Source organism: Pieris napi, chromosome 10 (assembly GCF_905475465.1).
Source record: "Pieris napi chromosome 10, ilPieNapi1.2, whole genome shotgun sequence".
In the NCBI taxonomy this organism is placed as follows: Eukaryota; Metazoa; Arthropoda; class Insecta; order Lepidoptera; family Pieridae; genus Pieris; species Pieris napi.
In genome coordinates, this window is record NC_062243.1 from 6,804,923 (window position 1) to 6,816,490 (window position 11,568).

At 34.4% G+C, this 11,568-nt stretch overlaps 2 protein-coding genes across 2 annotated transcripts; both read right to left on the reverse strand.

Annotated features, from left to right (window-relative positions):
* Positions 1 to 1,971: 1,971 nt before the first annotated feature.
* Positions 1,972 to 9,513, reverse strand: LOC125053175 (S-methyl-5'-thioadenosine phosphorylase). Its single transcript, XM_047654408.1, has 8 exons — positions 9,263 to 9,513; positions 7,320 to 7,495; positions 6,743 to 6,880; positions 6,021 to 6,200; positions 4,188 to 4,263; positions 3,744 to 3,830; positions 2,538 to 2,660; positions 1,972 to 2,120 (listed from the first exon to the last, which is right to left on the reverse strand). The coding sequence occupies exons 1-8, from the start codon at positions 9,284 to 9,286 to the stop codon at positions 2,085 to 2,087; spliced, it is 840 nt and encodes a 279-aa protein (XP_047510364.1). The 5' UTR covers positions 9,287 to 9,513; the 3' UTR covers positions 1,972 to 2,084.
* On the reverse strand, positions 7,955 to 9,090 carry LOC125053176 (cytochrome c oxidase assembly factor 7 homolog). Its single transcript, XM_047654409.1, has 2 exons — positions 8,628 to 9,090; positions 7,955 to 8,402 (listed from the first exon to the last, which is right to left on the reverse strand). The coding sequence occupies exons 1-2, from the start codon at positions 9,013 to 9,015 to the stop codon at positions 8,035 to 8,037; spliced, it is 756 nt and encodes a 251-aa protein (XP_047510365.1). The 5' UTR covers positions 9,016 to 9,090; the 3' UTR covers positions 7,955 to 8,034.
* Positions 9,514 to 11,568: the final 2,055 nt, after the last annotated feature.

Below are 11,568 nucleotides of genomic sequence, written 5' to 3' on the forward strand. Positions count from 1 at the left end.
GGAAATTATTGTCAAATCATTATTCGGATGACCATGGACAATTGGGAGAAGGGTTTCCTAGTGGGCGGAAAGAGAATAGCAAACTTACAGTATAAGGACGACACGTTCTTCTGGCAGCATCCATGAAAAATATGGAATAATTGGGTAACAGTGTTGAATACCACCGCACTTTTTTGACGATACTAATTATTTAGGAGTCTCGGGGGACCTTCATTGGAACACCTCCAAGTGAGTTATGCTACGGAAACGCGTCTAAATATTAAAAAAAAAAATTTTTTTTTCACCTGGGGAAACCCGATTACGGGCCCCCGCGCCTGGACAAGTGTGATTGGCGCGGGGAGTGTGGGGATCAAGGTCGTAAAATGCGATGGCCCCCATACAGACAGACAGACACAGAAAGACAGACAGATAGACAGCTCCGATCTAAATAATAATTGTTAATTCAAGCCTCCCCAACCCGGCTTCTTGGTCGCCTTCGGCGACCAAATATTCATATGCTAACCTAACCTAACCGATCTAAATAATATTTGTTTTTTTTGACAGCTCCGGCGCTACGGGAAATGCAGCCCCTCCACCCTTGCGTACCAAAGCACAGGCATGTTACAGCGGGTGGGGGCTGCTCTTCCTCCGCGCCTCCGATTATTTATATACACTCTAGGGGTAAGACAGACAAGACCACGTTGATAGTGGAGTGCTCTGATTCGGTTTTGGGTACTTTTTGGATATAATGTAAACACTTTATTCTAGTAAAAATTAAATAATATAGAAAGTTGCAAACAATGAAATACAAGTACTAATTAGGAAATACAGACGAGTAGGTATTGATAATTTCAAAAATTTTCGGAACCCTATAATCTATCAACACGAAATTAGGTTAATTTCAATGTTGATTATTCTATAACTTCAAATTTCAAAAATGAGGAAATAATCGATAAATAAAAAAAAACGATTATTAACAATCGATAAATTAAAAACACGATTTTTTAAAGTGAACGTCACATCTCTTATAACACAAAACTTTAATTTTTTTTGTAAAAATATTTAGACGCGTTTCCGTAGCAAAACTCACTTGGAGGTGTTCCAATGAAGGTCCTCCGAGACTCCTAAATAATTAGTATCGTCAAAAAAGTGCGGTGGTGTTGAACATCCAACCCAATAATTGTTCCAAATACTCGAACCAGAAACCTCCCATGTATCAGTTGTGACATTCCTGGCATAAATATCGTTGACCGCCATGTATATCTCGGATCCCAAATCTCTAATCTGAAGGCGAATGTTAAGAATACGTGGACTGCGAAGCACACCAATACATCTATCTTGACCCAACTTCGCCTATTATCTATCTACCATGTACCAACACCGAATTATCTCATATTTAGCCACACAATGCGCAGAGACGATAAGCACGTGGTTGATAACACAGAAGGCAAAAGGTCAAGTGACCGTTAACCAACCAGAAGGACCGATCAAGTGACGACTGATCGTCCTCAAAACTGTATACTCTAATAAGACTGGACAGAAATCGGTGGAAAGAGGCAATCCTCTCCAGATGTTTCCTTGCTGACCACGACGCTTAGGCACGTTAACCGACCGAAGAGAGAGAGACATATAATACCAATATTAAATTTTGTATGTTTATGAATCCTAAACACTAACCGTATGATAACGACTTAATCTTTGTATTAAATCAATTTGCTATCACTATGTTTCATGGTAGACAGTGTTGCATTAAAAGCCGTATGTAATATGGTGTGTGTGTCTTCAAACAAGGTCATCAAATTGGAATAGAACTAAAATTATTTTAAGTTAGGTATATTTTTATGAACAAAACATTTAAAGCAACTGTATTATAATCAAAACGAATATCTTTGATAATAGTTTCGTAATAAATAATCAGGATAAAGCCTTATTGGTATACAAAATCAAGCTTTAAAAGGTGTAATATTAACGGTATAAATAAAATAACTAGCATAACATTTCAACGTTTATTACAAAAAAATACAAGCAACTGAGATAATATTTTATTCACGCATTATTCTATTACATATATAGGGTATATCATTTTATTTTATATGGATTCGACGTTATTCCTTTAGCATTATGGCGGATGTCACCAATTCCTGAAACAGAAATACAAATGAATTATTGTTACGCAATACGAAAATATAAACAAGCAATCTAACGCCGAATATATTTATATAAAGTGACTACTCTTAAACTTTGAAATTAGTTAACTATCTAAACACATCCCAAAGCCAAAAGAGGCCAATCCTCTTGACCGACTTTTAACAAAATGTTTCTTTAATATTACACTTATTGTAGTCGTCTGCCGGGATTTTGATTTATGGAATGTCTGTCTTAGCTATGAGTTCAAAATGTCAAACACGCAAATTAAAATACAATTTAAAAATGTTTTCTATGCTCTGTGAAACAAGAAAGACAAACAAAATCAATAACGTCGGTCTCAAATAATGACGTGACCTACAAAAATTAGGATACTTTATATAAAATGAACGAATGTTTATATTGAACCATACCTTATGTGCTGTTAAATAGGGATGGTCTGTGGAAGCAGCAAGTATTTGAATAGCGTCCACTATGACGTCAGCCGCTTTCTTGACGTTCTTAGCGAATGCCTCTAGGACGTCACTTACACATACCTGTGTATATTGTGTATTATTATTCATTTTGTATTAAAGGTATATTTCTTTAATAATAGAAAACTCTTATTAGAGTACATAACAAATACTATAAATATATTTTAGCTTTTTAGGCCTCTAAGTCCCTTTAAGCAGTCGCTCTTGGCATCATAGCTATTTCAAATATACAAAACATTAATACACAGTAACAAATCTACAAAGGTCTTCACATACTTAAAATACTTTAATTATTTTTTATTGAATACGAAAGGACTGACAGAGCCTAAAAGCGTTTAAAAAAAAGGGTGCGTGTACTTATGTACGCGCGTTAGTTATAAAGTTAGTTAGATAGTTACTTCTTTGGCATTATTAAAAATAGTTTTTGATAGCATGCAAATAATAAATTACAATTAAATTATCAAAGACTGGAAAAGGAGTCATTATAGTCAATAAAGTTCAGTTTTCATTTGAAAAATTAAATAAATAAATATTTATTATTAAATAAATAAATAATTATTATTCTTTTACATTAAGTGTAACATAAATTCTATTATTATTCGAATGTTGTTTTTAAATTCAGACAACTTCATTCTGTTAATATTGTGTCACGGTGCGCGCGCATCGTAAAATTTCACTCTCATCAATTATTCATAACGGGCCTAAAGAAGTATAACTTCAAAAAAGTAGTTTATAGAAGCATGGTGGAATCACAAACTATACATAGTTTTTTTATCCACCAGGACGTCGATGTAATGTATAATTTACCTATGATACATTTTATTAAAAAAAACAACAAAAGCGACCCCGTCAATACATTTGTTTTTACAGAATAACACAATCTAAATCGTGGTATATTCCATTGTAAAACCACTGTGGTTTGTATTAATGTAACAATTTCAGTCTTGATAGGAGCGCGGCGCGACAGAAGCATAAAAAGAAGAAGTATTTACATAGATGAACTTGCGTTATAGCTCGGGTCTGTACGTCAAGCTTAACTCTTTTTTTATGTCATATGGAATATCCGCGACTTGTAAATGATGTCAGTAGAACCATTGTATAAAGTAGTTATTTCATTAATTGGGCCTTATTCCTACTTTGACTTACCGATTTCTCGTTATCCCTCCAACAGTCATAATCAGTGACAAGAGCCACCGCAGCATAGCTCAAACCAGCTTCTTTGGCTAATACAACCTGATATGACATGTACCAATTAATTACGTATAAATGAGAATGAATTAAACGATACAAATTATGTGCATTTGTATCGTTTAGAGTGAAAGTGAGTTCTGAGTGAAAGAATACATATAAGCTACTTGTGTCAAAAGTAAGTGATCTTTTTAAAAGCCACGAGTTGTTGGTTGAAGTATCGTGACCACAATTGGGCGTTCAAACACATGTACAGAACCATTTCATTAATCCTTTAAAATGTGACTATTAATAGTCCAGAAAGATTTAGAACCAAAACATACAATACAAATATCTCTAGTAGTCTAGATCTCCGTCTTAAATACTATTGTCATTTAATATAATATTAGAGTGATTACATACCTCTGGAACCGTTGTCATATTGACCAGATGTCCTCCCCACTGACGATGCATCAGACTCTCCGCTCGGCTTGAAAATCTGAAGGATTTTACTAGATTTTAACGATAAAATAAAAGACTTGGTATTAAAAATAAACTCTGTCGTCGTTTAGAATATGTACCTATGGCCAATTATTGGAACGAAGTTCCTTATCGCGCGTTGTGAAAGGGGGCTAGACGGAAAAAATTCTTACGAAAAGTTGTCACGACACTTTTTTGCTATTTGCTATTGTAATACACCGGTTCTCGTCCGATCACCGAAGTTAAGCATCGTCGGGCGAGGTCAGTACTTGGATGGGTGACCGCCTGGGAACACCTCGTGATGTTGGCTTTTTTTTTTCGTCGTAAGATTGTCGAGAAAATCTATCATACTGTTATGATACCAATTAACATATAAGTTAATCGAAAGGAATTTCGTTCCATCCGGGTGTCCCTTGACACCTCTAAAGTTTTTATTTATTTCTATTCCTTTTGGTAATTTTAACTCGTGATTGCGTCCATGCGTCGAGATGTGTGTCTCCCTACAATATGGTGGTGCTAATTGTAGTGAATGAACGGACTTTAATCAGTGTGTAATGAATACGACTATGCCTTAATTATTGTTTTCTGCCTTGATTCACCTCGAACGTGTTTGCGTGTTGTTCCCACCCCAAAGTACTTAAGCGTATTCCATCATCATAAAGTTTTCTTATTCAATTATTATTTAATTACAATAATTAACTTTTTTAATAAGCATCATCACGGCTCATAAGATAATGGTTGCAGATGCTGACAAACATTTTGTAAAGAAAAATCTTAGCGATTTAAAAGAGTGATGGAGAGTTTCTTATCGTCCATTCCTTCGTCCACGCCCTTGAATTGAGAACTGGCGGTAAATGTAAATTAAGAAGCATTTTTGTTCTGTTTGTTCTAGGTATGGTGGGTTATGACCAGCTACACCTCAGAAGAGAGCTTGCTTTGTCAGTGTATTTATATAGGATACTTACGGGTCGGGTTCATAATCTATATACAATGGAGAAACTGGGTCTACAAGTACCAAAGTAAAACCTGAGGCGGAAGTCCTATTGTAGTAGTGTAGTCCTATTTGTTTGTAAACTGGCTTAGATCACAAGATTCCAATTCTAAAAGGCCGGCAAAGCAAGCGAGCCCTCTGGCATTGAGAGTGTCCATAGGCGGCGGTATCACTTAACATCAGGTGAGCCCGTTTGCCCCCTGTTATATTAAAAAAAAAACAAGAGTTGCTTGCTATATTAATAGTTATAAGATCTAAGTACACATATATATATATTTATATTAATGTTTTTGAATTGAAGGTTAATCGGTGTAGGTATTATTGTATCGTTCTACCGCATTAGTAGTAACTAAAAAAATAATGATGTGGAAATAAATTAATTAAAAATCTGACCTTCATAAGTGTAATGTTACCTACATAAAATAATGTTATTATAATTTTGATAATAGCCTTGGTCGTTTTTTAACAAAATTTATTAGTATAAGTATCATTAGTATAATATGTAATAATGTAAACGATAGTTACATTTTAGTTTTTACGATTCTTTGGTTTTTTTGAATATTAGGCATAAATATGTAAGTGAATGCGAGTATAATTATGTTGTAAAAAATACGAATGTAGCTGAAAAGCTTTGTAATTTATGAATGAAAGTATTTTTTCCCCTACATGTGTTTACCTTAATGTACCAATGTGCTAGCGTTGGCAAGTTTTGTTTTAAATAAATAAAATAATTAATTCTAACAAAGCCAATTAAAAGTAAACAAAAAGTTAGTTTATTACATCACCTTGGACCCTGTATAGTAACAATAGTTCCCTTGTGGTGACAGGGATAATTCCGTGCGCGTGCGGCGGTCGACAGAGCATTACGAGCTACTTCACAAAAGGCAGGGCTCATTGGAAGGTGGCAAACGCCTTTGGGGCCACCTTCGGTTCGATCGTAAAAAGTACATTTTCTTCCCCAAGTCCTAGAAACAAGAAAAATACGACTTCAACGACATTTTAGACTCATCTACTTTAATATAATAAATCAAATGTTTGAAGTTTTCATTAAGAACATTTTTATCATTTAAATTCAAAACCGAGCCAAAAAGAGATGCCATTCTTTTATTATCAGGGTGCATTAAAACTTTATGCCACCACTAGCAATTTGTAGCGACAGTTTGGAGTAGTTGGCCTAGTAGCCTAAACGTGTGACTATCATCGCTGAGGTCGTAAGTTCGAATCCCGGCTATGCACTTTTCTGTATATGCATAACTCTCGCTCATACGGTAAAGGAAAACATCGTGAAAAAACAAACAAATCAACCCAAAAAGTCGTGCCCAGGACAAATCGGACCCAAAAAGTCGTGCCCAGGTGTGTCATACTCATCATATACATATTTGCTTATAAGAAAAAAAAATGGTAGATTCAGAAATCTAAGAACAATGAACCAACAATGAACATCGACTTCTTTTACTTATGAAAAATGTTCATCCCTATTTTAGTTAAAAAACTTGTATAGAATTACCGATCAATAAAGTCATCTACGATAACCAGGGAGCCGGGCTGATAATCCTCGTGCAGACTGCCGGTGGCCGTAGTTGCCAACACGTGAGTACACCCCACTTCCTTCAAAGCCCAGATATTCGCACGGTAATTCACGTCACTGCATTTGAAACAATTGACGATAAAAATTAGTTTCACTGCCTCGTTAAATAACGATTACGTATGAGGCGTTGATCGATTTAAGGTTATAAACAAGTAAGATAACAGAAATTCATGCAAACATATTATTTTTTGAATTTACTTAAAGTTTTTCTGTCAGTGGGATGGAGTCGTGTGCGTGTTGTAATATTTTTCAATGTAATATATATGTTTATATACTATATTACTAGCGGACCCGACAGGCTTAAATACAAAAAAAAACATTTAATTGTATATCTAAATTATTCTCAAATCCACTTGAACACAAAAAAAATCATCAAAATAGGTCCAGCCATATAGGACAACATAGATTACAAACACACAGAAGATTTTTATACAATTACCAGTACCATTAACTTGTTAGATATTTTAAATCAGGTAAAATATAATATTTTTGGTACCTCGGCTGAAACTGATGTTTCCGTCCATGTCTTGCCAAAATTACACAAGGAACTCCCTTAATAACGCCTTCAAGTAATACATCAGAAGGGTTGCCAAAGGGCGTAGAAACCACGCGCTCCACTGGGTTTTCAAATAATCCCGGTTCATCAAACCCTGACCCTCCAATTATGCCAATCTAAAGTATATTAACATAATTCATATAGCCTATATAACACAGAAATATAATCTCAGCATGAAACTCAATGGTATGTAACAAGAGAGTGTGAAATATATTTTCTACTTTAACAGTATCAAGTAGTAGATTGATATAGCAAAATCAAGGAAATCAAATGTAAGAAAATTGATGGATAAGTGCAATATATTAAGGATCATCTGTCAGACAATTGCAATGTAAATGTAGATAAATTTTAAAGTTTTAGTGAAAACCAAGTTAGCACTACTTTTGACTACTAAAATGCTGCTCTAATTATTATTGTTTCATTACACTTTCGTTCAATTCACATTAATTTACACACATTTATTTTAAAAAAATGATATTAAATACTATAGTAGTTTTTAATAAAGTCGGTAGCATTGGAAGGTGCCTCACATTAAAATAAATTGTTTAAAATTATTATCAATAAAACAAATACGCCATTTTTTGATAAATAATATTTTAATCTACCCTCTAGACAACAACAAATACATATAACAACCAACTATTTAACAAGCATTTCACTTATTATCGAGGCCTTGTTGAAATTTTACTTCCTTTGTTTGTTCGTGAGCATTTTGAAGAGATTGTGCTATTGTGAAATATTTCTTTGACTGTTCTAAGTCTTTTTCTACTCCATCTCCTTTTTTGTACATAAGACTAACATTAGCGCAAGCATAAATATGTCCTAGCTCACAACCCTTTAGAGCAAACGAAAATGCTTGTTTCAAATCCGGTTTGATCAAAAAATCTATGTTTTTATTCTTCTCAGGTTTGTGAGGGTTATACTCCTTTGGGTTTTTGGGAACTCCAGTTAAGTACATTCCTGAGAGATAGTGGCATGCCATGTTCTCTCTGTTATCACAAGCTTTCTTTAAATAATTATAACCTAAAAAATGCAAGAACTTTAGAAAAAATATTCCAAAATAAATATAAACATTAATGTGTTTAATGATGTTTTGGAATAAAAATTTTGAAATTATTTAATAATGTATTTTTTGTAATGTTAAAATATTGACAAGATTATTTCTGTAACAATTGGGTTGGTTTTGTTGTTTTGATGTAGTGAAGACTTAAAATAGAGAGCGCATCTACGTAAATATCAATAAATTACCTTTCGGAACATCTCGTTTAACCGATTCATCAGGGCTTATAGCCGTCAAAAGTAAGCCAGCATGAAGACAAGATGTGGGATCATCATTTTCACAACCTTTCTCGAAATATTTTAAAGCTTCAGCAGGATCACTCTTATTACTGCCTTTACCGATTAATTTATAATTTCCATACTTCAGGCATGATTTACCATAGTTGTAATCTAAACAATTGCTTTTAAACACTGTTGCTGCTTTCTCAAAATCCTTCTTTATCGCTTCTAAATAATCTCCTAAGAGATGGCATACTTCAGGCTTTTTCTCCTTATAACATCCAAATCTGTACTCAATACCGAGGTTTTCTACAAACTCCTTGACCTCTTCTTCTTTTTTTAAATCATAGCCCGACATTTCGTAACAATTTTGTGATATTAGTTAAAAACACGACCAAGAGCCAAGAGGTTAGATAATACTACGCTATTGGAGGAACTTTTGAAATATGTCAAAATGATAACGCTTATCACTTTGTAAACATATCGTTGAACAACTTTTCTTATTAAATTTTTACAACTAAATATTACAATAAAATTATAAATATTAAAATACAAAAGTTACCTTGTATTAACGAATAAATAGTTAAATATTAAAAGTTATTTACCTTAATCTTCTTAGAATCACCCATGCTTCTTATATTTATTAATTCTGACTTGAATATTCGTATAATTGTTTATTGATAATGTTAAATGAAATAAATATTTTACACAGGAGGTAGACCGCGGAACGTTATAGAAACACTAATTGTCAATTGAATTAAAATAACAATTTTGTAACTACAACATTATTGCCATTATTGTTCGGCATGTTCAAAATTCACAGAATAGTATTTGATAATTTGATATTACACACATCGGTTCTTTTTTTTTTCTTTGTTAGATTGTCAATGACTCGCGCTCTTACATATAGTCACAGATAAAAACTTACGTAGATTAGATTATAAACAGACTAACTTATAATAAACTAAGTTTAAAATTGCCAGCGCAACTGTTCTCTATAACTTAGTATGTATTAAGAAAAAATTAAGACACGTACCCCGTAAATAAAACGTACACGTACGTTTTTGGTTACCAGAAAATATAATTTATTTTTTAAATTCAATCGTTTAATCGATGGACAATTTTAAATTGGCGAAATATGTCCTCCTTATAAGATTTTTAATATGAGAGAAAAACATCCAAATTGATATTATTATTCATCTAAGTATTTAATTTTGGGAAAAATTCTCTACGCACTAGAATGAACATCTTAGGAATTACAACTCTTTATTTGTGACGAGCAGTGGCCTTAAATTTACTAGGCTACTGTGGAGAACGGATGGTGAACGGTAACTCCAACCTAGAGGGACAAGTCTAACCATTGACTGGTCAGCTATTTTTTTAAAGAATGTTATCTTAGTGAAAGCGGTTTTTACCCTAATTTGAATTGGTTTGGTCACGAGGGCGGCTTTTAATTTGTTATTAGTTAGTGATATTGGATCATACGGACCTTTTTGTCGGGCCTAGTGGCTAAGATCATGCAGTTTTATAATATAAAAAAAAACTTGATTTTAGCTTATAAATATCCTTACCGACCGAAATGATTTTTATAATAAGTATGCAAACTTTTTAGATTAAATTATATAAATATGGAGAGACTGGGCCTTAATCTTAAAAAATGCAATATTTAAAAATAGGTACTGCAGTAAAATAAATGAATTTAGTCGGGAAAAGAAAATTTACTCGTTGTATCGTAGCTTTGCGTGTTTTAAAATTGATTCTTATTGATTTTTTATTCTTTTGACAATTTAATTATTGTTACCAGCAGAATTGTTGGGTTAGCTTTTAAACTCATCGAGAGTTTCTGAACCAAAATATAGATACTGCGTCCGAATATACTGCTCAAATTGTAGCATTGGTGCGGGAGGGCTTGGATCAACGAACGATTGGTAGAAATTTAAATTTAAACCAGTCTACGGTTTCTAGAATATACGGCAGGTTTGTGGAGACAGGTTCTAACAAAAGGAGACGTGGTACAGGCAGAACTCGAGCAACCACCGGTCGTGATGACCGATTTATTGTTACAACTTCCCTGCGAAATCGTTTCCTCACGTCACTTAACCTCAAAACAGAGGTTAATGAAGTGCGTGGAGTAAACGTTAGTGCACGAACAATAAGAAGAAGGTTAAAGGAAGCGGATATCACCCCTTTTAGACCAGCAAATGGTCCCAAGTTGTCTGTAGCTCACACACAGACAAGGTCGCTTAAGATTTGCGCGTGATCACCTAAATTGGACAGATGAGCAATGGGCCTCCATATTGTTCACAGACGAGTGTAGGACATGTTTATATGGTGCAGATGGTCGCAGAAGAATCTATCGTCGACGTGGGGAGCGATATGCTCAAAGTTGCATTGAGGAGCGTGTTTCTTTTGGAGGCGGTTCGTGCATGGTCTGGGGTGACATATCGATGAACGGGCGAACAGAACTTGTGTTCATAGACATGGTCCGTCAAAACGGTAGTAGAGGGGGTTTGACTGCACATCGCTACATAACAGAGATCTTAGAAGATCACGTGGTGCCTTACATCACATGGGATTTTTGGCGAAAATTTTACTTTAATGCAGGATAATGCCCGGCCGCACGCTGCTGCACAAGTTCGACAATATTGCGAAGAGGTTGGGATACGTACAATTAATTGGCCAGCACGCAGCCCGGATCTTAATCCCATTGAGCATCTTTGGGACAATTTAAAAAGAGCTGTATATGCGACAAATCCTGTGCCTACGACAGTGCCACAACTAAGAACAGCACTTTCAGTAGAATGGGACAACCCTAATCCAATCTATGCGGAACCGATTAGAATCCATAATAAGGGCACGTGGAGGTAATACACCTTATTAAAACATAAAAAAACCCTTGCATACAGCTTGT

What these genes read in the sequence shown, in the direction of transcription:
- LOC125053176 (XM_047654409.1), bottom strand. Translation starts at nt 9,015, where the DNA reads ATGTCGGGCTATGATTTAAAAAAAGAAGAAGAGGTCAAGGAGTTTGTA. An exon ending in TAAACGAGATGTTCCGAAAG is followed by an intron (nt 8,403 to 8,627) that starts GTAATTTATTGA and finishes TGCATTTTTTAG; the next exon opens with GTTATAATTATTTAAAGAAA.
- LOC125053175 (XM_047654408.1), bottom strand. Translation starts at nt 9,286, where the DNA reads ATGGGTGATTCTAAGAAGATTAAG. An exon ending in GTGATTCTAAGAAGATTAAG is followed by an intron (nt 7,496 to 9,262) that starts GTAAATAACTTT and finishes AATATACTTTAG; the next exon opens with ATTGGCATAATTGGAGGGTC. An exon ending in AAACATCAGTTTCAGCCGAG is followed by an intron (nt 6,881 to 7,319) that starts GTACCAAAAATA and finishes TTTCAAATGCAG; the next exon opens with TGACGTGAATTACCGTGCGA.